This window comes from Dipteris shenzhenensis, chromosome 11 (assembly GCF_047967505.1).
Source record: "Dipteris shenzhenensis isolate YYH24624 ecotype China chromosome 11, Dip_SZ_1.0, whole genome shotgun sequence".
Classification (NCBI taxonomy): Eukaryota; Viridiplantae; Streptophyta; class Polypodiopsida; order Gleicheniales; family Dipteridaceae; genus Dipteris; species Dipteris shenzhenensis.
In genome coordinates this window covers 52,459,846-52,485,182 of record NC_141606.1, presented here as the reverse complement: position 1 = coordinate 52,485,182, position 25,337 = coordinate 52,459,846, and the positions used below count along the sequence as shown (strand labels likewise).

The window sequence follows — 25,337 nt, the reverse complement described above, 5'->3', positions numbered from 1 at the left end:
AAGGGATGGAAGGCCAACTGATGCTAATAGAAAGCCACACCAACCTATCTTACCTTCGGGGCCATTTCAAAAGTGCGGCCTTGCTTTTATGGGTCCAATCAAACCACTTGCAAAGTACATGGGTAATAAGTACATACTGCTTGCTACAGATTATTGTACAAAGTGGGTGGAAGGAGTTGTCTTGAGGGACAATACAGCAGCTAGTACAACTAAATTCATATATCACAATATCATAACTAGGTTTGGATGTCCAATAGAAATAGTCTCAGATCAGGGTGTTTATTTTATGAATAAAGTGATGAAGAAGTTAACAGCTACACATATGATTGTTCATAAAAAATCAACTACTTATTATCCTCAAACTATTGGTCACGCAGAGAATTCCAATAAAACTGCAAAGAGGATTTTGAGGAGAACTGTTTCAGAGAAAAGGACTAATTGGGATCAAAAGTTGCACTCTCCACTGTGGGCATTTCGAACAGCCTATAAGGTGACAACTGGGATGACACAATTCCGATTAGTCTATGGTTGTGAAACAGTGGTTCCTATGGAGTTTATTGTACCTAGTCTTCGGGTATTAGCACAGAATAGATTGTCTCCAGAAGAATCTGTGAATTACAGAATTCAGCAATTACTGAAGTTGGAGGAGGATAGGGTGATCAGTTCATACACCTCCGATGTCATTGAACAAAGAAGACATGCATGGATTAATAGAAACATCAAGTTTAAGATGTTTCGGAAAGGAGATTTAGTTCTAATGTTTAATTCCACGTTGGAACCCAGAGTCGAAAAGCTTAGATTAAGATATGGTGGTCCTTACAAAAATTTGGATGTAATGGAGAAAGGTACTTTCAAGTTGGGAAGATATGTACGGGAATGCTTTGCCAAAGCCGGTTAATGGTTTTCGCCTGAAACCATATGTTGCACCCATGCTATGGACACACGGTCTAGTGGGACCACAAGGGTCAGTGATGGTGTGTTTAGTCACTATATGTTTGGCTGGAGTAGCTCTACGGAATATTTCGAGATTCTGAAATTCGGTAGCACTGTTTTTCGAAATTCCGAGGAATGTGATAGCATTCCGAAAGTCCGAAACCAGTTTGGAGATTTTGAAAAGACGGAGTGATTCGATAATCAGGTACGGCAGGTGCCTGTGTCAATCGTCTGTCGGTGTGCAATACAATCACATAGTCATTAATCTTGCTGAGCACCCGACTGAGTTGGTGGATTTTTATCTATATAACCTATTTAGAGCTTGGTACGTCGCATGTGTGTGAGCACACACTTTGAGTCCGATAATCTTCTAGTCCGTTACATGCACTGCTAGTTCATTTCAACATTTCATCGCCATTCTATTAGTTCACTGTGGTATGTCACTAGAGGAGCATAAGCATCTTGCATCAAGTGTACACGAGCCGTGTGCCAAGTTCGACTTGCTGGCAAAGGCTGTAGCCATCGAGATGGGGAAGAGACCAAGAGTTGCGCCGACTCGTCGAAGTCATTGGATGTAGAGGGAAACTAAGTCACCGGAGATAGATGTGCAGGAGCTCTCCAAGGATTTGTCAACTGAGTCTGGATAGAGTGATACGGAAGAAAAGAGTACTAGATAGCCCTCCAGTATTTCAAGATTTGAAGGTATCTTTTGATTTGGGACTGCATAAACACTGGCTTAAGAAAATAAAGCTGTATGAGTTTGCATGTTTACCGTGAAGGATAATCCGGAGGTTTTGAATTAATTCCAAGTGTTGCAAAGGATGGCGGGTGAAATTTCTATGGGGATCTGCATTACGCTAGAATTGATAGCAGAAGTGTTTCGTTTGCCCTATTATGCGGAGGAGCTTCAACACGATAAGTGTTCGGATGAGGTGATGATGCAAGAATTTGGTAATTCTTACTCTTCTAAGAATTGTTACATGATAAGCAAAGTTCGAGATCCAATTCGCAAGCAACAGCTAGCATGGTTTGTAGAGAGAGTGGTTTTGTTGGTTCACAATGATTATATGGCCAAGGATAATTATGCATATTTGCTAGCTGCAGAGCGAGGGGAGAAGGTGTCGTGGGCAGCATTACTATGCACTAAATTGCTACAGGAAATTTCAAGAAAACAAGCTTGAACTCCAAACCAATTTTTGAGAATTTCGCCTTATGTTACAGCTCTGTTTGCTACGGTGCTACAAAAAAGTGGGAAGCTCACATCTTGCAATGATAAGGGTAAGCAACTGTTTACAAACCTGAGTGATAATGCTAAAGATACAATTGATGATTTGGTCAAGGCTGGATACACTTATCAACAGCCAGTTGAAATGGTTGCACTTACCAACAGTCAATAGAAATGGTTACTAGTAAGTCATTATCTGCAGCTCTTTGGAGTATACCAATTGTCAACAAGGAGAAAATGATTCCTATTGAAGAATCGCCTTCAAAGTTCAAGTCGAAGATTTCGTTCTCAAAAAAGGAGCTATGAGTGAATTGAAGAAGAAATTGTCAGCAGCGAATCAACAACTGTTTGCAAGAAGTACAGAGGACGTTGGGGCAAGCTTTATGAAAAAGGAATCTTATGCAAATGTTTCTTTCCAGCAATTCTATGAGGCAATGGAGGTTCTCAGTGCTTATGGTAATCAGATGCAAGCAGTGCAACAGAAGACAATGGATGAAATTTTGAGCCTGGAAGCGTAGAATAAATTGTTGGTACAGCGAGTACAAAACAGTGTGAATGTGAAGCCTTTGAAACAACAATTGGAAGAGTTAAAGAACAAATTTGAGGTCTATAAAGTGCAGAAAGAAAATTCTTAGAAGAACTTAATGGAACAGATAGAGAAATAGCAAGAATGTATGACAGTAACTAGATGGTTAAACCAAATGAAAAACCCGTTTTTTAATGTCCTAGAGATGGTGTCACAAAGAAATGCAGATTTATAGGCAGATAATCTATTGTTACAGGCCCAGGTGGAAGCTTTGAAGTATTTAGAAGAGAAGCTTAAGGAAATTTTAGGGGATGTTGATCTGGATGGAATTTTTATGAAAGGGAATGCAGTCAAAAGTATGAAGACCGAATTGATTGGCATTTCTCAAGGAGCTTGGAATAATCTCCAAGAGAGATTATTGATTCTAGCACAAAGACCTTATGAAGCTTTTGCAACTGAGGAGTACACAAGTAAGATTCTCACAGAAAAACTCCAAGAACAAGACAAAAAATCAAGGAGTTAGAAACACGGCTGGAGCAGTGTCAGCAAAAACCATTGGCTACAAAAATCATTGGCTACAACATCACTTTTGAGTACTAACCCAACGGAAAATTTTCCCAAGTTGGTATCTGTGCAGGCATCTCAAGACATGGTGGCAAAAATGATGGAAGCAGGAAGCAGTCGGGTATTCAAAGAAGATCGTCGACTGCAGGATGAAGAAGTGAAATAACCGCCTCCTCTAGAGCGGACATATCAGTTATAAGATATGTTCTATGATCATCATACGGGATGAGTCTGTTTGTGTGCAGTCCGCAGCTCCAAAAATCCGAATGCGAAAATCATTGTGTCTTCCGAACTGTTTACTATCTAGTAGTGTTAGTAGAATCTACATGTAAGGAATTGGTAACAATAATACGATGAATATATGGAAGTATTATTTGCTCTCATACCTTTTCAAATTGATTTCAAAATCCGGATAGTACTTATCTATTGCTTGAATGATGCAGTTCAATTGAATACTGTTCCTTTTAATAGGCAGATTTGGGAATACATCTGTACCTATTACATATGCATTTATGATGATATGCATTTTTACAAGGGGTTTTACATAGACAGTGAACTAGAAGAGTTAATCAGACAACTTGTGAGAGGAGGCTTGTGGACAGTTGACCGTCTCTTTTGTGTTGCTGCCGTTCGCACAATCACAAGTAAGATGTCCCATCTGCCCACACTTTCCACACTTTTTCTTTGATGGGTCCTTCTTGAAACATCTAGACTCCGTATGCCCCTTCTTCTTGAAAAGGTACATTTTTATTGGCCTTTGGTAGACATAGCTAGGGCCCGAGTGGACGTCGTGGAGGTAGATGTCGACATTGTAGAGGTTCGTTCCTTTACCTTGTTCTCTTCTGCAAGAAGTGAAGAAATGCATCCCTCAAAAGATGGAGATAGAAGGTTCTTGAGTATTGTGACGAGGGCATCATATTCGGATGGCATACTTCTTAAGGAGCAATGCAATGTCATCGTCTTCATCCACTGTGCAGTTGATTGAAGCTGATTGTGCCATGATGCTTTTGAGGTTGGAAATATGGGCTCCAAGTGCTTCATTGGATTGCATCTTAAGATCATAAAATTGAATCTTAAGTGCTAACGTTGAATTTTTACCCTCGGCAACGTATAACTTTTCCAACTACTCCCACATAGCTTTGGCCAATGTGAGCTCTGAGACATGGTGGATAAGAATTTTGGTGAGATGCAGCACAATTATTTATTGCGCCTTCTCATCATCTTCCTTGTCATCCTCATCACTTTCATCAAATTTTCTCGTGCCCTTGACAAGTGACCAAACTCCCTACACACATGAGCAAGTAGCGGATAGAGACTTGCCATGTATAGAAGCCTGTTCCATCAAACTTTGTCAATAGTGATAGTATGCTTCACCATTGGGAAGGTCTTAGAGGCACTGGGAATGTCTAATCCCTTGGAATAAAACACTCACAACTCAAAGCGCATAAACAATGCTGAAAATATGGGCTGAATGAAAAGAGTGTTTCATGGATACAACATGAAGTGTTAGCGTTTTTTCGCCCGAATCATTCATTCGAATTTCTTGTATTTTTTTTTTACTTAGTACTTCTTCACCTTGCATTCTCTCTTTGTTCAAAGAAGAGAATGTGAATGAATGAAATACAATTTGCATGGCAGTCAACTATAGAGTTGACTAGCCTTAAACAAGGACTTTAGAGCCAAAGGTTAAAAATGACACGTGTTCATCCAAAACCAAAAACAGATACGACAATGAACGTTGACGTTGCAGCAAGGGAGAGAACGTGTCGTCGATAAGAAACCTTCAAAGATAGGTTATTGCAATTCGCGAAGCATCCCAAAGGCAACAGAAGGAGGCTGTGATGCAGTAGATTGTAACACAAAACTGGTATTCCCATACTGAGAAGAGAAATAAAACGATCCTTCTGACTGTTTGACGTAATAGGTACCCAATAGAAGCTAAGCCCAATGAAGGCGATGCAACAGAGAACTCTCCTTGAAAAAAATAGCGACGCAGAGAAAGAGAAATCTCTTACATAATGTGACAGCCAATGGAAAGCTTGCGTCTAGGATCAGCAACCAAGCTTTTAAGGAAAGAAATGGAGCCACCAAATGAATAACCACTTCCTTCTTCCACCCGAACAAGAGGCGCATATGTAGAGCTGTTTGGAAATAATCTCCTGGCAGATGAAGCAATAGAATAGGACCATAGTGCCCTTGACGACATCAAACGAATGCCATAGTCTACGAATGCTGGAGTATACCGAATGCTAAAGCATTGGACTTTGGCGTGGCAAAGCCTTATGAGCTAGGACTGTGAGACACAATAACCAATCGAATGGCAACCAGGTCAAAGAGAGCAGCACCAATCATCTCCTCTGACAAAAAACACTCAAGCAAGAACCACCCATAGCTTTCAACGCTTCAAATAAGGATTTCATCACTTTCTTAGTAGATGTAGCAATCGTTAAGGCCGTGAATCTAGAAAGCAGCATATGAAAAGTATTGAAGTAGGACCACCTTAGAAAGTGGGAAGGCAAATGATGTGGCAAGCTCACCAAAAGGTGAGAGAAGAGGAGAGACTCAAGGGAGGCTCTGATACCATGTCACAATGCGAGAGTGCATAGTTGAAGGCGAAGCATGGAGAAAGAAGCTAGGAAGCGAGAGGATAAGAGAAGCCAATAACACCACATAATCAAAAGGTCTTAGCCTTACGATTTTCAGCCTTACAAGCTACAAGGCTACCCTCCATTTAATAGAGATGGAGAGCTATCAATCCCTTAATCAAGGATACCGTGTATCCTTTTCATCCACACATGATCTTTCCATCTTGTCCACACACCTAAAGGGACTCTTCACACCATGTCCTATGGGAGGGATATCCTAACAACCACGTTATCAGACCACTCCCCTGCGGTGCTACGCTTATATTAGCCTTGCAAAGGTCTTCCCCAAAGAGGGGTCCACATCCCAGACGAGCTTCTTCAGAATGAGAAGGTGCAACAGGCAAATGCAGAGATCTAGCAGCAGCCGAAAGGAGGGCCTAGTGAGGGTTGGGCCACCTGGGCGGCCGATGCGATTTAGAGGAGCAACACAGAACTTTAGTCACAGGCCCTCATACGGCAAACACTTTGCAAGAGCAAGAACGAGCCATGCGAGACAATGGGACTTAGCTCCTTCTGGGAGGCTATAGACTGGGCCAAGGAGGAGTCATAGCCGCTAGCCATCCTTCTCCCTTGGATTTTGAGAAGGCTTATGATAGGGTGGAATGGTCCTTTCTAATGGACACCATGCGCCCTTTGGGTTCTTAGACCGGTGGAACTGAGGGATTTCAGCCCTAGACGCAAGGAGCTCTAGCCACATGCTCATTCAAGGCCACACTGGTGAGGCCTTCTCTCTTTCCCACTTGGTACGATAGGCTGCCCCCTTCCTCTTCCTCTTTGTAGCCAGGGCGCTTGGCTATTTCCTACGCTCTCAAGCTGCGGGATTGACAGGGATGAGACTTCTGATCCGACAGGAGGAGGAGCTCTTGGACTTAGTGTTCGCAGATGGCATGAAATTGTATGTGGTGGGTCAACATCGAGCATAGAGGCAATCAGAGGAGATCTGGCCATATATTGTGAGGCCTTAAGGGCTCGGATCAACTGAACCAAATTGATATGTTTCTTCACAGGGACAAAGGAGGCCCAAGAGGTTCGAGACTAGGGTGCTACCTTTGGCTTTCAGTCAATCTCGCAGAGGCAGACAATGATATATTTGGGTTGTCAGGTAGCGATCCACCTTATAGGTTTGTGGTGGCCTATAGTGTTGAAAGATGCTCACCAATTTGCTAAAACTTGTTTACCATGTTCTTTTGGCCTGGAATAGGTAAGGACGTCCAAGACTATGTATTGAACTGCCAAAAATGCCAGGCCAATAAGGCTGAACGCCTTAAGGTAGGAGGTCTTATACACCCATTGGAGATTTCATCTGGCAAATGGGAAAGCATATCCATGGGGTTTATTGTGGAATTACCTAGGACACAAAGGGGGTACAACTCTGTGTGGGTAATTGTGGATTGGTTAACCAAGATGGCTCACTTTATTCCAACCAATGAAGATGTTAAAACTCCTAAATTAGCAAAGCTATTTGTGGATAATATCTATAGGTTGTATGGGCTACCAGCCGGTATTGTTAGTGATTAGGATGGCTGCATGGGACATCTCAGGCGCCTAGTGTGCCATTTCCTTTGGGCCAATTCGGATGGCACGAGGAATACCAGGGCCAAGGTTGCTTGGCAGACAGTTATCATGCCATAGGCTCTTCATGGCTTGGGCATCATTGATCCAAAGATGCAGAGCATGGGAAAGATGCTGGTTCGTGGCCTTACCCTAGGTACAGATCCCTGAAAGCTCCTTCTACAAAGGGGGCTTCTTGGGAATACCCCACGTACAAGCGGTCAGTGGCATCGGTGGCTCTGCTTAGGGGCCCCTCTCATAGGGAGGAGATCTCCACTAATGCACATCCTCTTCAAATCTAGCAAAGATAGGCAAGAGGACTCATAAGAACCCCACCTAGGTGCAAAGAGGTGTTTGAGGGCCAACCCCTCAATGAGATCAGGATGGCTATATGCTCAAACAATGGACACACATAGGCTAGGATCAGTGGGACAGCGGACCAGCCAGCTCGTTTGGGGCTTGGAGCAAACTCTCATCCGACCCTGAGGCGCGTCTGAGGGCTATCTCTCAATTGTGAGGCGCCATCCCCCGGATGAGGGAGATCGACGCAGCCATACCAAAGGCATGGAGGGCTGCTCTGTAGACTTGGGTAGATGGCAAGTGGCTAGGACAATTCTCTAGGACAAGTGTCCCTTTGTAGATCATGATGCGGCACGGCAATGGCCGAGTCAATTTCTTCAGAGTAGGGATGGGGGGACTTCTCCAGCCATTATCAGAGGGAGACCCAAAGATGGATGGGAGCCTAGAATGATCAGGATAGTGGGCCATCTAAGCAAGTTTTGGTTTATCAACCCCACCAGCATCTCGGATTAGGTCCCTCGGTGGCGATTCTCGCTCTGGGAGGGCCACCCCGTTTGGGAGATTTAGTAGGCCCTGATAGAGTGGTTCTGGCCGTCCAGTATAGGTCATACGGAGACGGGTGGGAGGAGATACCCTTCTTCTCCTACATGACATAGATTGGGTGACGACTACAGATGGAGACTCGACCAGGATTCCTTCGAGAGAGAGACATTGGAGGGAGCAGCAGGTATCCCAAGAGGTTCGATCTTGATTCTAGATGCGGCTATGGTCCACTTCCACCCCGAAAGATCTCATACTTCTTCACGCTGACCACTCACGGGGGTTGCCCAGAGGCCCTTGGTTGGAATAGATGAGGGTTGATGGGCATTGTCTAGTTGCATGGAGGGTGTCTTGGAGACAATCCCACATGGCCTTTGGTGTTGCCTGAGCGCCCAGAGGATCTGGCTAGGTTCCCTACAGATTGTGGCCCTAGTGCAGGATATCCATAGGGACTTCTTGGGGCATGGTGGCTTGGTTGATGGAGGGGGGTCATGCCTTCCACATTGATGAGGTCTCTCCAGCCCGCAAGATACAGAGACAAAGCATCCATTGGGCCAAGCTGCATGAGGCTACCCGTCCAGCCCGACACCGTCCTCCCTCGACTCTTGAGGATGGTGTGTGGGAGACAGTAGCTAGCATCACGGCATGGAACGTCTGGGTTGTGCGTTGCAGCCTAGTGATGGGAGGTCATTGAGTTCCATTGGCGCCCACTCTGGTTGCTACTTGGCAGGATATCATCTTACCCTCTGCACGCCATATGGGAGCGCGGGGCATCTAACTCTAGAGAAACCGCTGAAAGGCAGGAGCGTTTCTGCAAGGCAAGGCATGCAGGTGTTCTCTATATTCTCACGCCGCGAGGAATTTGCGGGTTGTATAGTTTCCCCCCTGGTTGCTAGCCCCTGTCTCGGAGATACCCTAGGCAGTGAGCTGGGTTCTTGGGAGGTAGGTTGGGTTGTGCCAGGCTTGAAGGGTTTTTCCAATCGGCGCCTTCGGGACAGCTTACTTGTATGGTTTTTTGTTTTCAAGCATTAATAGAAAGCTCTTTTTGTTGGGAAAAAATTAATAAATAAATGCCGAGAAAAGAAGATCAAAGAAAAGGGAAAGATGCTAGGGGTTAAAAATTCCTTGGTTGAACACAGGAGCACAAAAAACTTCAGCAATAAACAACCAAGTCGGGGAGAGTATGCCAATAGAACCTCAAGTTATAGCTATGATAATGTAGCCTTGGAGGTAGTCCACCAACTTGGCGTGCAAGGATATCGAAACCCCACACTTGCCATCTCAAGTGTGGACATAGCCCCAAGTTTCACATCCAAGACCATCAATTTCAAATGTTACTCGTGAATGTTTCAATGACTTCTATATTCTAATTGTTCAGATCCTCATATGAGGGGCTGCTCTGCCAATGTTAGGATTCCAGATGCCTTTTATACAGATGAGGGCCTTACAGAGACTGTGTTGAGGACTTGGGTATCTCATATGCATGATGGGTCGCTTTCTCCATCAGACTTAGCTACAGCCCTCTTTGGTATTAGCGACTTTTATCTTTCAGTTGCTCGTATCAGGAGGGGTGAGATCCTCAGGCATGAGATAGGTATCCGTCAGCAGTTGGCTGTCTTCCAAAGAGAGGAGCAGAAGAGGCCTACAGATGCTTGGATTCAGGCGTCTTGCTGCAACAAGGGCCCAACAATAGTCACTTTTAGATTAGAGAACAGAGTATGCCTTTCATGCCAGAGAGTCATTTTAGACTCAGACGGGAGGTAGGGTCAACAAGCAGATCTTCTCTACTCTTGGACCCAGACATAGTAAGGAGAGCGTCTCACAGCTTGTTGACTCATGCGGTCCGCGGAGTTTTTAAGACACATCCGGATGCCATCTTGCAAGTTGCCACCGATTTCTATGCCTCCCTTCTTACAGCAGATCCTGACACTCAGGCCACAGATGATTCTAGCGTGGTTATTTGGCAGCACTTACCTGTGTTGGTGACTGGGGATATGACTGTTTCACTTGATGCACCCTTCACCAACATAAGAGTTAAGCACTGCTCTCTCTGCCCTTCACAAGGGCAAGTGTCTTGGTTTAGATAGACTTACCCCCTTGTTTTTTATTACTTTTTGGGATCAAATTGGGGATCACATTACTTCAGCCCTATAGGGTGTTTGGGAATCGGGTGAGATGCCAGACCCACTTATGGAGGGCCTCATTCATTTGATTCTGAAAAGGGGTTGCAGGAATTTAGTGTCTCAATGGAGACCGATTACTTTGCTGGGTACTTTGTATAAAATCTTAGCAAAAGCTATCAGCCTTCGTCTGCAGACCTTTCTGCCATATCTTATCCATGATATGCAGACGGGATTTATGCATGGCAGGAGCATCTTTGACAACATCTTCTCATTTTGGGAGGCCTCTGATAGGGCCATGCATAATGGCCACAGGCTGGCCATTTTACTCCTGGACTTTGAGAAAGCTTATGACAGGGTAGACTGGGGCTTTCTAGAGGGCACACTTACTCGTTTTGGTTTCTCAGATACATGGATCAAAGGGGTGTCAGCCCTCTACAGATCAGCCCACAACTAGGTTCTTATTGGTGGAGTCAAGGGGGACAGGTTTGAGATTACCAGATCAGTCCCCCAGGGATGCCCTCTAGCCCCCTTTCTGTTCTTATTTGTGGCTGAAGCTATGAGCTATTAAATTAGAGCTCAAGCTGATATTGTAGGGCTCAGGCTTCCATTGAGGTAGGAAGATGAGCTCTTAGACAGTGAGTTGGCAGATGACACGGCTATTTTTTTACATGCCACTCCACAGACACTGACATCATTCAAGACGGTATTGGATTTGTTTTGCATTGCGGCAGGTGCACACATTAACTGGAACAAATCCAATGGCTTTTGGATCGGTGATGAGAGAACACTCCAGACTGGGGGAATGACATAGGGTTCACTTGGATTTAGAGAGGTGTTTCTGTCAGATATCTGGGATGCCAGGGACATCTCTCCAGTACAGTAGTTTGCTCCCGTGTTGGAGAGTATTAGGAGAAAACTCATCTTTTGGAGTTTTGCCAGACTTGACCTTGCATCTAGAGTTGTGGTTGTGAACCAGGTATTATTGGCCACTACTTGGTTTGTTTGCTCTTGTTGGTGCAGGTCTAGAGGTTGTATCGCTCAGCTCATGAGACCTATCAGGAACTTTCTATGGAGCAGTTTAGATGGCACCTCAAATGTTGTAGCCAGGGTGGCTTGGGAGACCCTCATTCTCTCCACAGGAGAAGGAGGTCTCAATATTATTGACCTGAACTTACAGTGTATGGCCTTGCTTTGTATGGCCTTGCTCTGCAAGTTCATAGTACGTGGATTGATGCCTGGATAGGAGCCTTGGAAAGATTTCTTCTCACGCAGCATTTAATCTTATACTCCATCTCATGGGGGAGATTGGATGGACAGCATCAGATGGATCTTTACTTCAGCCCATCTCAAATCTCCCCATTCCCCTCTCATGGTTGCTATTGTGAAAGCTTGGGGCAGCTTTAGAAACACTCTTCACATAGTTCCACCCACCTCTCGTGAAGAAATTCACAGGCAGCTAGTCATGTGGAATGACTCGATATTGGATGACCATGGCAGGCCACTTGGAGCGTCACACTATATGCAGTGGTCTAGATGGGAGAGGGGACTTACTTCTATAGTAGGCGCCTGACAAGCCTTTAGGAGACTTCCAGAGGATCAGAGACTCTTAGCAGTTGGCCACCTCAGAGGGAGTGTAGTCAGGATACAGTAGATAGAGGCAGCCATTCCGCTAGAGTGGATAGACACAGATGACTTGCCGATCGCAGAGTCCACTTGGTGGGGAGCATTCTTAGGGATAGGCATTCCTTTACACGTTATTGCCTTGCGGAATGCACATGAGGATACCCTAGTCTTTGATGTTTAGTCGGGAGGAAGACTTACTAGATCTTTTGGTGATATTCTTTTGGAGGTTTCCTTTCAGCCTGCTAGGATTGTAGGTTTCATGGAGTGGGGCACGGACTCACAGTGGTATCTTGACCCCGATCCTCTTCTCCTTGCGCTGGGGTCTTGGAGACTCTAGTTATACACGGTGGTTCCCCTGTTAGGTTCCTGCAGTGGGACCCAAGGAGTGGAAATGGATTGATGAGGGGCACCGAGAGAAGAGCATCCCCTTCTTTCGTTATACAATTAGAAATGCCCGGAGATTTCAGTCAGCAGTAGAGGTTGGAGGCCCTCCAGAGCCCCTCATTGGGATAGTTTCCAGATTTCTGCAGTTGTGCGACTTTTGGCGTAGGCTCTAGAAATCCCTCAGGAATAGAAAGATCACTCTTTTCTTTTGGCTTTCTATTCACGGAGGGATTGCAATGAACTTGTGAGATCTAGGTTCGGTGCTGACCCTACTTGTCCTCGTTGCCACATAGCAGTTGAGTCAGTACAACATTGCCTTTGGGAGTGCAGACATGTGAGGACGATCTACAAAGGTGTTGCTAGGATTTTCAGCATCTTTCATACAACACCTTTCTGTATGACCTGGGGCTCAGTAGCATGGTTCTTTCTTACTGGCCCCCAGGTGTTCTTCGAGGGACATGATTCAAATCCAGCTTTCATTGTACGGTGACAGTCAGTGGAGTCTTGTTCCCTCTAGGATGTTCCCTTCACTCCTTTCAGAGCTGCTCACGCCTCAGTAGATACATCATGGGAGATTCTCGCTAGCATTGCAGCTTGGCATATTTGGAGAGCCAGGTGTACAGAAGCGATGGAGGGTACCCAGGTTCACCCCTCTCAGACTATGGCCAGTATTTTGACCGACACAGTACACACACTCTGATGGCCATCTGGGCGAGCATGCAAGGATCCTCAAAGCAGCCACTGCCTCAGGGTTTGGAGAGGATGTCCTTTCTTCTTTGAGTCTTCCTCAGGGTTGAGGTGGCATTTTCAACCTCCGCCTTTGATTTTTATTAGCTCCTTTTGAGCTGTTTTTTCCTCATGCATACCAAGATGTATTCCCACATTTGAGCTTGCTCTCGCAGTTTTCAATCATACTTAATGAAGTAATTTTCTTGGAAAAAAAAAAGTGCAAAAACCCTAATTTAAAAATAAAAGGTTTGGTAAATTTTAGAAATAAAGGATTAATGATATAATTGGTTGTGCATTAATGTCCACTACATGGTATACTGCATTGTTGTACGAAGCTACATGCACTTTGTTCTAGCCTTTAGAGAAATCAAATCTACCATAGACCTCAAGGGCAAATAGTTACTCCTTAACCTTGAGAGGGCAAAAAATACATATGATAATGGGCATATATTATTTGCAATGTTCCAGCAGGAAATTTTGCGAGCGCTGGATCTCTTATGAAGATGTTGACTATATGCATAATGCATACCTATGTAAAGATGAAGGTAGTTGCAAAAAATACTCCAAAATCCTTTACCTGCTGAACAGCTTTATATGTGGTATTTCCAGTGTTGAGATCAGGAAATATGAGAACCGTTGCCTGAAGAAAAGTCACAGACAATTTCAACAGGAGTAAAGAGCTTTCTATACGGAACACAATTTCATTGCATGCAACCAATTGAAGAAGAAATGACAGCTCATAGCATTCTCATTTGCAATCTTCTTGAAACAAAGGATTCAAAGATATTTGTTTGGTTCAAGACATGTTTTCAGCATATGAGAGAAAGCTCAACCTTTCCAGCAACTGGACTAGCTTTTCCCTTGAGCTTTATCCTGGCAGTCTCAGGGTTGACAGCTGCATCATACTGCCATAGTAATGCAGTGGTTAGCACCAAAATGTGCTGATTGGGAGAGCAAGACATTAGGCACAAATATTCACATGCAATTATAACTGTATACACCCCATAAAACAAGATACCAGTCCTGAATATAACTTGGGATACAATCCCAGTGCCAACAGGCACTCACATTTAAAAAATGAACAAACGAATTGAAAATCAAACATGTAAGTAGTCACTACCTGCAAAGGCCCATCAAGCAATAAATCTGGCCGCTGCTTTTTTGCAATGCTGGCAGCATCTGCAACTTTTTGAATGATTGGTCCTGAGAATGACGTAAAGAAGAATGATAATAAATGTTGGGAAGAGCCATACTGTGGAGAGTTGTAAGCATGAACAATCTGCTGAAAGAGAATCTGCTGTCTTCTATGTTACCAGTATTTGAATCTCCTGTTGCATAAGACAACAATGCTACCCTTGGTTCAATCCCAAAAGACACTGCAGTGTTTGCAGATGCAATTGCAATTGCAGCAAGTTCTTCACTAGTGGGATCTGCATTTATCGCACAATCACCAAACACTAACACTTTTCCTTGTAGGCACATAAAAAACACACTCGATGCAATCTTCAGACCTGGTTCTGTCTGTGTACAAAAAAGAAACGGAATCAGACATTAACGTTGGAATAAAAAACAAACCACATAGTTGAGTTTGTGAAAAGGCGACTACAGACGAGGTTTTTCAATAAGAGCCCAGTACTTCGGAGTCAAATGATGTGGACAATACTGTAAATACTTATCCCTGTAATCTGTCTCTACCCAGACTTATAATTACGTTGTGAAAATGTTACCTTAATGAGTTGCAAAGCAGGACGGACAGTATTGGCAGTGGTATGAATTGCACCAGATACCATGCCATCTGCATCGCCAGCAGCAACCATACAGGTTCCAAAATAATTCACATCATGTGCAACAATTTTGTGTGCTTCATCAAATGTCATACCCTGGATTACCATCCACGTAATATGTCTCAAATATTCTATCAAAAAACGTACTTCTCAATAATGTATTCCCTATTATAAAGGAAATTGTCATGAATGAAGCATCCCTATTTACCTTGTGTTTGCGTGCTTCATAGAGGATTTGAGAATACTTGTCTAAGAGTTCAGATTTTGAAGGATCAATCAGATTTGCAAGGCTGAGGTCAGCTTGAAACTCTTTAGCAAGTTCCTCAATCTTCTTAGTGTCACCTAGCAATGTAATACGACATATTCCTTGCCTCAACAGTATGCCTGCAGCTTGAACAGTCCTTGGTTCATCCCCCTGAGAGCAACAAACTCTTCATATTTTAATTTGATTGAGGAAACTCTTCATTCTAGAACATAGAATATCATGAAGTGTCTACCTCTGGAAGGACAATATTTTGCATAAACTGCTTTGCACGTGAGAAAATGTTGTATTGAAAAACTCGGGGGTGAATTGGCACAGCTCTCTCCTGCACACACACCCTGTATATGATCTAAACCGACCACTCATTCTTCAAGTGAGACATACCTTAATTCCAGATACCAAAAATGTAGTATGAAGAGAATAAGATTTGTGCATCTTCCTACCTGTGCTAAAGCCTCCCGTATGTGGTCAACTTTGATGTGACGATCGAACAAGACCTTCAGAAAACAAAAACAGCAGATGTAAACTGTGGACAATGGCTGCAAGAAATCTGGAAGTAAAGAACTTTGCAGAAGCTCAATGTAACCGGCCTTTGACTGACAAGGGGCAGTAAATCTTATTCTACTTTCTCACAACACCAAAATACAACCATCATATTCCATTTCCATTGCCAAATACATTACTGAGAGCATACAATTCCACAGCATAGCATCACTGAATCACAGAAACAAGGGAGGCTAGAATGCCCCTACTCAATAAGCATACACAGTGACACCTGTTGGCCCCCACACTTGGCGCCCCTTGCGGTATTTATTTATTCACTCACTGGTTAGTTCAATTACAAGGGACTCCCTGAACTAAACTCATCTTAGGTGCAACCCAGTACAATGCCAACCAGTGGTTGTGCAAGTGACCAACGCCCAGTGCTATCCTCTTGGTTCCCCTCAGTATCCAAGCATATCACAAGCGGAATAATCCAACATCATACCAAGCAATGCATCCACACAAATCAAGGCCATCTTTGAGTCCAAGGCTTGCCACTGCTCTCCCAGGAAGAGAGTAACACAACCAGTTCCCCAATCCTCTTCCGAGCCAATGGCAGGGCAACCAACCTTCCAAAACTCAGCAAGAGAAGCAGATGCACACACCAGAAGAAGAAGACAAGAGACGACCAGCAAATGGAGCCTGTTTGAGCTTGAAACAGCCTCAAAAGATGGTCAACCAGTAGCTAGCAGACTCTGGCAGGAGGAGGTTGTCCCTGACTGCCTTCCATTGTCACAAGGAAAGTCGTCCAGCAATCAGCAACAAAACCACCATGAAATCATCCACCAAACTGAGGATTTCAGCCCATAGCAACCTCAGAATTCAGTGCACACAGCACCAGACAGGAGCCAAGAGAGAGGCATCCAGAATATCATGCCAGCAGCAGGAAACACCAATAGGAGAAGATCTGTCATGGAGAAATCTTCAAAAACGCCTTCAGCCAGCAAAGGGAGAGCTCCAAAAATCCATCACTCTCTCCAAAAGACTCCCCTGGTAGGGATGAAGACCCTGAACAGCAGGGTAGGATGGGTAGGGCTCCAGGACCTTCCTGATGCTTCCAAATGGGACACATAGGTGCCACAAGTCAAGCATACAGCCAAGCATGCACACACTCAGGACACATGGCAAATTGGACGTGGGAAATTAATGGCCCTAGGGGGTCAATTTTTAAGTCATGACCCTAGTGGATAGAACCAATGACCCTAGTAAATAGGACCTCTTGTGAGTCACTTTTTAAAACATGACCCTAGTAAATAGAACCAATGACCCTAGTGAATAGGCCCAAGCTAATAGCACTAAGAGTTGCGCTTGTTGCACATTCAATCATAGGTACCCTTTGGACATTAATTATTGCTCCTAGCCTGGCACCCCTAGGCCAAATTCAGTGGTGGTTAGTTTAATCACTTTGCCATCACGTCCCCCTGATATACCCCCCTCTTGAAACAACAAACTATCATGTTGGTTGTCCCAAAATTACAGGAAATATAGAAGAATATCAAAATAGGCATAAACCATATGGTAGTATATCAACTGTCTGGAGTGTCATGATCATTCATCATAGAAGTCTCACGGCAAAAACACTGTCACCATCACTGCCTCAGGTGGAACCGTAGTGTCACCAAGCAACCTCTAGATATCCTGTGAGCCTATCTGCACTGTGGGAGCAGAGGTGCTACCCCCCCCTTGAGCATCTAGTAATGCTTAAGACCTATGCTTTGCTGAACCGGGATGAGCTCGCTACCGTAGTAGGCTTGAGACCAAATGCCTCAAGGTAGAGTTGCAAAACCTTTGGTGAATCTGCCAATTCATTCTCCTCCAACCAGATCGCATCGTTTGCAGGATAATTCTTGCACTTCACCCGATAGCGTCTCGAAACTCTACCGTTGATCTTCCAATCCTTATGTGCCACAATCTGGTCAAGAATCAAGACTTCATCTTGCTCATCAACTTCAAGATGCTCTTCAACTAGCATATCCTGTGGCACTTCTCCATGAAAAGGCTTCAAGAAGCTAGCATGGAAAGCATTGTGGATGGTCCACTTCTCAGGTAACTTCATCCTGTAAGCTACCTCATTGATCTTATCAAGAACTTAAAAGACCTCATATTCAGCTTGGTATACAACTTTACCTTCCCTCTCTTACTCCTGAGACATGCCTTAAGAAAACCCAGCAATACCCAGTCACCTTCCTTCAAGACTAGGTTCCTGCGATGCTTATCTGCGGTTCTTTTCTGCTTGTCTTGGCTGCGTTGAAGGGCATACTTAACCTTTTCATACACTGTCCGCAAGTCTTCCACAAATATCTTCTCTTTTGTATGCAAAATAGGAGGAACCTTTTTCCCACTTTCACTATTTCAAATGGTGCCTTACGAGTGGAAGAATGCACTGTGTTGTTGTATGCATACTCAATCAGCGGCAAATACTGCTCCATTTTGCTTTGTGCTCAGACACATAACAACGCAGCAAATCCAACGTTGTAGAATTTGCCTCTTCTGACTGGCCATCAGTCTGTGGATGAAATGAAGATGAAAACAGCAATGAGGTACCCACGTTATCAAACAAGCCTCTCCAAAACACACTGGTCATCCGTGGATCTCTATCGCTCATGATAGACTCAAGCATCCCATGGTACTTGAAAATAAACTTCAAGAATTCTTTTGCCATCTCCTCAGCTGTAATCTTCTTCCTCACTGGAATGAAGTGAGCCCGTTTGCTAAATCTGAAAATTATAGTCCATATGCCATCATGACCAGTAGGTGTGCGAGGGAGATCAAAAACAAAATCCATAGCAATGCTCTGCCATGGTCTATCTCGTATAGGCAAAGGCTGAAGTAAGCCGGGCCGCTTCTGCCTGTCATACTTCACCTTCTGACAAATGATACATGTCCTGACATAAGCCTCAACATCCTTCTGTAAAGAAGGCCAATACAAATAGTGCTCCACTGCTTTGGTTGTAGCCTAAATACCCCTATGTCTTGCATACAATGGGGCATGACTTTCAATGATCACCTTATGCCTCAATGGCTGCGTCACACACAGCTTACAATGCATCATCATGAATCCATCCTTGAGATTATGATGATCATGCCGATTGCCCTCCATAAGCTGATCATAAATTCTGTAGCATACTGCTCCTTCATGGCATCTAGCATTGTGATAAGCAATAGTAACTGCAAATACCTGTGGTTTCTTGGACATAGCTTCTGTACGTGGCCTTCTGGAAAGTGCATCAGCCACTACATTCTTCTTTCCAGCCACATGAACAATCTGAAAATGAAAAATGGAAAGGAAGTTTGCCCATCTCACATGCTTCTCTGACAACTTTCTCTGAATGAGAAAGTACTGCAGTGATTCATGATCAGTTTGCACATAAAAATCAGCACCTAATAGATAGTGCTTCCACAATGTAAGAGCATGTATTACAGCTACCAATTCTTGCTCATACACATTCATGTTGTATTCAGCATCTTGGAGCAGCCTGCTCTCATATGCAACCACTCTGCCTTCCTGCATAAGAACTCCACCAACACTGTTGCCGCTTGCATGAAGAACAAAAGGCTTTTACAAGTCTAGCAAAATGATAACAGGATCAGAGCATAATTTTTCCTTCAGCTCATTGAATGCTGCGATTTCTTTCTTTCCCAAACAGAAAGGCACTACCTTCTTCTGTAAAGCATGTAAAGGTGAAGCTATCTCAGCAAAATGGCGTATGAACCGCCTGTAATATGAACACAAGCCAAGAAAGCTACGGACTTCATGTAGGTTCTTCAATGGAGGCCAATTCTTGATTGCCTCTATCTTAGCAAGGTCCATTCTTACTCCATCCATTGAGATTATGTGTCCCAGGAAATGGATCTCTGGCATGAAGAACTCACTCTTTTTAGTGTTGAATAGTAGCTTGTGTCTTCTGAGCTCTGCAAAAACAACTGCCAAATGTTGCCTATGCTCCTCTTCATCATTCGAGTGCACAATAATATCATTGAAGAATGTTCCCACTAACTTTATGTGCTCTCTAAAAATCCAGTCCATCATGCGGTTGAAGGTAGCAGGAGCATTAGTTAGACCAAATGGCATGACAAGAAACTCATAAAGCCCAAAAGTAGTCCTGAAAGCAGTCTTGTGTACATCTTCGGGCCTGATACATATCTAATGGTAACCACTCTTCAAGTCAATGGGACTGAAGATGGCTGATCCCTCCAATCGATCCAGAATATCATCAATGCGTGGGATGGAAAATCGATTCTTGATAGTGATCTTATTCAAATCCTTGTAGTCAATACACCAAGATCCATCCTTCTTCTGCACCAGTAGGACTAGAGAACAATATGGAGAAGAACTTGGCTGAATCAGCCCCTTCTGTAGCAGCTCATTCACCTGGCTCATGATCTCCTCCTGTTGTGCCACACTAACTCTGTATGGTGATAGGTTCGGTGGGGAGCTGCCAGGAATAATGTCAATGGTATGATCTTCTGGCCTTTCAGGAGGTAACTCCTCTGGAAGATCATCTGAGAAACAATCTTGAAACTGAAATAAAAACTCAGTTTGCTGTTTTTCCAGCTTGGAGAGATTAGAGTCATCCTCTCCTCGTTCCTTTTCTTTTACAAATATCAAGTACACTGAAAGATGCTTTTTCATTATGGAGGAAATCGCCGATGGATCTAGATGCTACATGTCATCATCATAGGGCCTTCCTAATGTATCTTTTCACCCCTCTCTTCGGATACTTTAATTCCAATTGCCCCTAGGCACATGTCTTGCATTAGGCCCTTAGCCTTAGATCCACCTAGTCTGGTGCTATCAACCCTCACCTAGGACCTTGACATTAATTCCCTCCCAATCATTTACATGAAGCGCAAACAGATATATTACAAACATAGATCCTTTAAGGGAAATGTCGACTGATTCTTCCGAGGTCATGCTACCTCGGCTAGAGCGTAACACTGAACCTAATCAGGATAGAAGAGAGGACCCCAGGGGCAAGATACCCAAGCCAAGTGCTGGCCACATTTGTGATATCATTGGGGGTGAGCATGATGAGAAGAAGACAGAGATGTGCAGAGCATGAGGCAAGCTACCGGATCAACATTGTTTGTACTTCTTTGACTCAGGGGCCAAAGCAAATTTCTTAACTCCTGAACTTGCAGCTCAATTGGATCTTCGATAAGAGGAGATTGGCCCTCTTTGTGAGGCCAATATGGCTAACCCGGAGCTTAGTACCCCTGTCACCCCTATCATAGGGAAGCTGCGGATTCACATTCAGGGCTATGCAGATTTTTATGTGACGTCTTTACCTGAGTGATGTTTTGCTGGTGATGCCTTGGATGTACTGTGTTCATGCTACCATCGATACGCATGATAAGAAGCTTACCTTTGACTTATAGGGGTAAAACCCAAGTCATAGATGTAAGCATGAAAGGGGAATCAGTCCCAATTGTATCCACTTCGGCATCTAGGGAGATGGGGCTTGTTGAGGTTAGTGAGAGAAGGAGAATGAACTGGCACGTATGTTTCTGATCGGATTTTCTCCGTCAACTCTCACGCTTCAGCAAGATTGGCTGGGAGGTTACTCTGTGGTGCTACTCCCGGGATCTGCTGTAGTTAGTAGTAAGTCTTAACAGTTGGTATCAGAGCTGTCAGGTTGACGAAAATCCAGAGGCAATACGTGGAGCTGGGTGAAAGACCTGCGAAACGAACAGTAAGGCTCGTGAATGGGACGTGATCACACGATTACTTCGTGGAGAGAGGTGTGACGACGAACGGCGTGGGCGTGTAACACAGGGATAATTCTGCTATGCGTGACGCCAAAACGGAATAGAATAAGAGTTAGCGATCGCGGAAGGGGCTAGCAGAATAAAAAAATTTTGCAGGAAGAGGGTCGCCGTCCCCTTCGCTATTTCCTACCAATTCTGCACATAAAAGTTGACGTCGCAAAGGCCTAGCGTGAGATGCGACATATGCTTTTAAATGGTCACGGGATTTGGCTGTCTCGTCCGTTGGTGTCAGGCAAGGATTAGAGGTGGTTATTCATTTGGTAAATGAGGCGTGACGATGGGTGACGTACGAGCAACGATGGTAGCGTGGTGGCTGACTGGCTCGTAATGAATTACACAGAGCAACGCTTTGGCTGAAAAAGCAAACGGAGAGAACATTTGCGATCAGGGAGTTACATAAAGGCTGCAAGCTTCGGGACATCTGCGCCACGTGAAGACTCTGGGATTCCTTAACGTCAAATTCATGAACCAGGGAGTACTTTACCCATTTTCCCTTTTGTTTGTATCATTTCTGTTTCGTTAGAAATAGATTCGGTTTTTGTGGGTGGCCAGTCTGCATGAAGGTTCGATGCTATAGCAGGGTCAGATTATGCTTGTGTGCTCAAGTTAGTTTGATGTAGGAATTTCCCTAGTATAAAAAAAGTGATTTGGGGTATATTGCCTGTAAAGTGGTTTGGGGTATATGGTGATATATGCTTGTGTCAAATGCCTAGTTAGTGTGAATCTGGGATTGCAGGTATTCCCTTGTATAGGGAAAAATGTCAGAATGTCACTATACTGAATTTTGTCAGTTTGTAAAGGCAGTGTTTTAGCGGTGTTAAATTAAAATTAAAAAAGAAAAAAAAAAAACACACCCATTGACCTGAATGGAAGCAGAAGAAGGGGCTTCCAGAAGGGCCCCTGGTGAGTCAGGAGTCCGGCCGACCCAACAGGTGTCGCGCCCAGTAGCTCACACCTTATCTGGCAGGATTGCATTACTTGAGGATGCCTTGCAACAGTTATTAGCGCAACAGTTACAGGCCAATGCAGGGCAGTCTGAACTTAGAAGAGTGATACACAGTATGTCTGCCAGAGAAAGAGATGCTTCAGTAACCATAGCCTTGAAAGCAGCATGTTGCAAATAGCTATGTTCACGATCAGATGTCACCACTGAAGTAGAGGGCCTAACCGTGACCGGAACCCACCGTGGGCCAGAGGTGGTGCGGGGTGCAGAAGGGACTCGAGTAGCCCTAGGAGGGGAGGAGCCAGTGTCTGAGGCCGTGCCTGTGAAACAGTAGGTCCTGCTCCTGCTCTCTGTCGTAAGCTAGTACGAGGTGATTGCTTTCTGGGCCTCTTTTTCTTCTTTGGGCAATCTCTGGCGAAGTCGACCTGCAACCTCAAATCTCTGGCGGAAGAAAGACCGATCGGGTCGCTGTAGCATGATGTGGTTATCTGAAATATTGAGGTCCTGGACAATGACCTAACATAATTGTTGGATGACAGCTATCTTTATGTACTCTAGTTAGTGGCTCAGTTAGTATGCCACCTTAGTTAGGTACCCCATCCATCCTGACCGCCTCAGCAGCCAAAGAGGGCTCGCCAGGAAGAGGGGGGATCTCTGCTATCACACCAAACCTCTCTCCAATAACTGAAAGAAGCCGGTGATAAACTGAGGGGAGACCAGGGAACCTGATGAAAACAGAAACTCCCTACTTGTCCTCTTCAACTGGGTCAAATCCCAGTTGAAAAGGAAACAAAAAAATCCTCCTGTAGCCTAGAAGTAGAAACCCGACCTGTAGCAGGTCTCTCGTGATGTCCGGGGAATCTAGGCACACCTGAAAGGAACCTCGTCCCAACAAACGAACATCCTTAAGGTGGGGGGCGAGCTCCTGAGGAAGCGCCGCAAGCATCCAATCTCTAGCTTGTGACCTAGAGGGGAGATATTGATATCATCCGCTGCTGCTGCTCCCCGCTCCTCCTGCTCCCCTCCTCGCTGCCCCCTCCCTTCCCTCCTCACTGCCCCCTCCTCTCCCCCCCTCTCCCCCCTTCTTCCCCCACGCGCTGCCCTCTCCCCTGTGCGCTGCCCCTCCCTCCCTATCTGCTGCAGCCTGCTCCCCCCCGCGCCTGCTGCTGCTCCCCCCTGCTGCAGCCTACTCCCCCCCGCGTGTTGCTGCCTCCCTGCACGGCCCCCCCGCGTTGCTGCCTGCACGACCCCCCACGCCCCCTCCCCTTCCCCCCGCTCTTCCTTGCTCCCCCCCCCTCTCTCTCTTTGCCTCCCCTTCCCGGCCCCCTCTCCTCCCCTCTCCTCCCCCTCTCCTCCACTCCTCCTCTCCTCTATCCTCCCCTCCTCTCCCTTCCTCCTCCTGGCTTCTTCTTCTCTCTCCCTTCTTCTTTCACCCTCTCCTTCATCTGGAGTACCCCTATTCTTTTATAGGGGTCTCCTAAGTTTCAGGATATTTATTTTTTGTGTTTGAATCGGCCAACACACCTCGGTTGACGAATGGGTTCCCATTCAGTCAATCCGTCTCCGCTCACACCGGCCGCGAGAACTGTCACTTTCTCAAAAGACGAGCTGCAGCAAGTGCAAAAGGATTTGGAGCATGAGTGTTCCACGACTCTCTTCGCACGAGTTCTAAATTTTTTGGCTATGTTAGGTTTGAAAAATATTGATTCTTATAATTTTTCTGACTAAAATCGCTAGAGCTAACTGTTTACAATATAAAGTTTTGTGTTTCAGAATTTTTGTGTTTCAGAATTTCAAGAACAGGTTGGTGCCCATACAATGAACTCATAGATCTCAAATGGGTGTTTTGCTGGGATTGGGATCTACCTGGAGAATTTTTGGGCCTTTTTTCAATTGGAGATCTGTGGCTATTTTTTGATAGTTTAGGTTCTCATATCCCATGTTTCCTCACTTTGGAAGAGACCGTTGTAATATTCCCAACATGTATTCTAGGTCTTCCTTGGGTTCTATCCGGGGATCTGAATTACTTTTGTAATTAATCATTGGAAAAAAGAAATATAGTTGGGATTAGCCCAGGTAGAGGGTGTACCTCATTCACACCCCATCAGGTGCTGTTGCCTTTTCTTTTCTCTACTCTATCTCTTGTGTGAAATTTTGAATGATATGTGTGTAAGTGTTAATTCCTAAGTAATGGCTATTTGGAAATTCTAATGTTATTAAGTGGTTTAACTGAAAATGTGATAGGTATTAGTGCTTGTTTCCCTAGTAGAGCTTGGACTATAGCCTAAGGCCGACTTAGGAATTCCTCTGTGTGTGTGAGTGCGTGTTGTTTGAGAGTCCGTGTTATGGCAATGGGGAAAACAGGGAAGTGAGGAGTAGCCAAATACCAGGGGAGGAAGAAGTCCTATAGGCTAGCAAGGGCTGAGTGGAAGGAAGCAAGTGGAGAACAGGGTGTAGACGAGGTGAGGCGGGAAGGGAGAGATGGTGATTGGGAGGGGGGGGGGCGGGGGGGTGGCAGGTGGAATTGAGTTTGACAGCAGGTTGGAGCAGCTTGTAGCCAAGCTGAATTTACATTACACTACACTATTTACAGGCCAAATAAAGAGATGTCCGTGCAAAAAAGGAGATATGCAACAACTCATATCATGAAGAGGGAGTTTTACATAAGCAGCACAGACTATACAACATGAGCAAAGGAGTAACATTATACAATAACTGGAACTGGGATGCTCCAGCATGCATGAATGATCCAGCAAATGGATATCACTGTATAACAGCTACGTCTGGTTGTCATGCCTTGCAGTCCAGCTTGGTCAGCCAGGCTGGCTTGTTGGCAAGTTAACCAACCTGATTAACACATGGTTTAAGTTTCTAGGTCAGGCAGTGGCTGACT

General features: G+C 44.7%; 1 protein-coding gene across 1 annotated transcript in view; it reads right to left on the bottom strand.

Moving 5' to 3' along the window:
- The window catches only part of LOC147897159 (uncharacterized), a 41,087-nt gene that overhangs the window by 2,822 nt on the left and 12,928 nt on the right, over nucleotides 1–25,337 (bottom strand). Inside the window, exons 5-12 of the mRNA XM_087382045.1 lie at nucleotides 15,633–15,686; nucleotides 15,425–15,514; nucleotides 15,136–15,342; nucleotides 14,871–15,023; nucleotides 14,457–14,664; nucleotides 14,264–14,346; nucleotides 13,977–14,048; nucleotides 13,721–13,783 (exon numbers count right to left, since the gene is read on the bottom strand). Coding sequence (XP_087238171.1) covers nucleotides 13,721–13,783; nucleotides 13,977–14,048; nucleotides 14,264–14,346; nucleotides 14,457–14,664; nucleotides 14,871–15,023; nucleotides 15,136–15,342; nucleotides 15,425–15,514; nucleotides 15,633–15,686 — 930 coding nt within the window. The remainder of the gene's footprint in view (nucleotides 1–13,720; nucleotides 13,784–13,976; nucleotides 14,049–14,263; nucleotides 14,347–14,456; nucleotides 14,665–14,870; nucleotides 15,024–15,135; nucleotides 15,343–15,424; nucleotides 15,515–15,632; nucleotides 15,687–25,337) is intronic.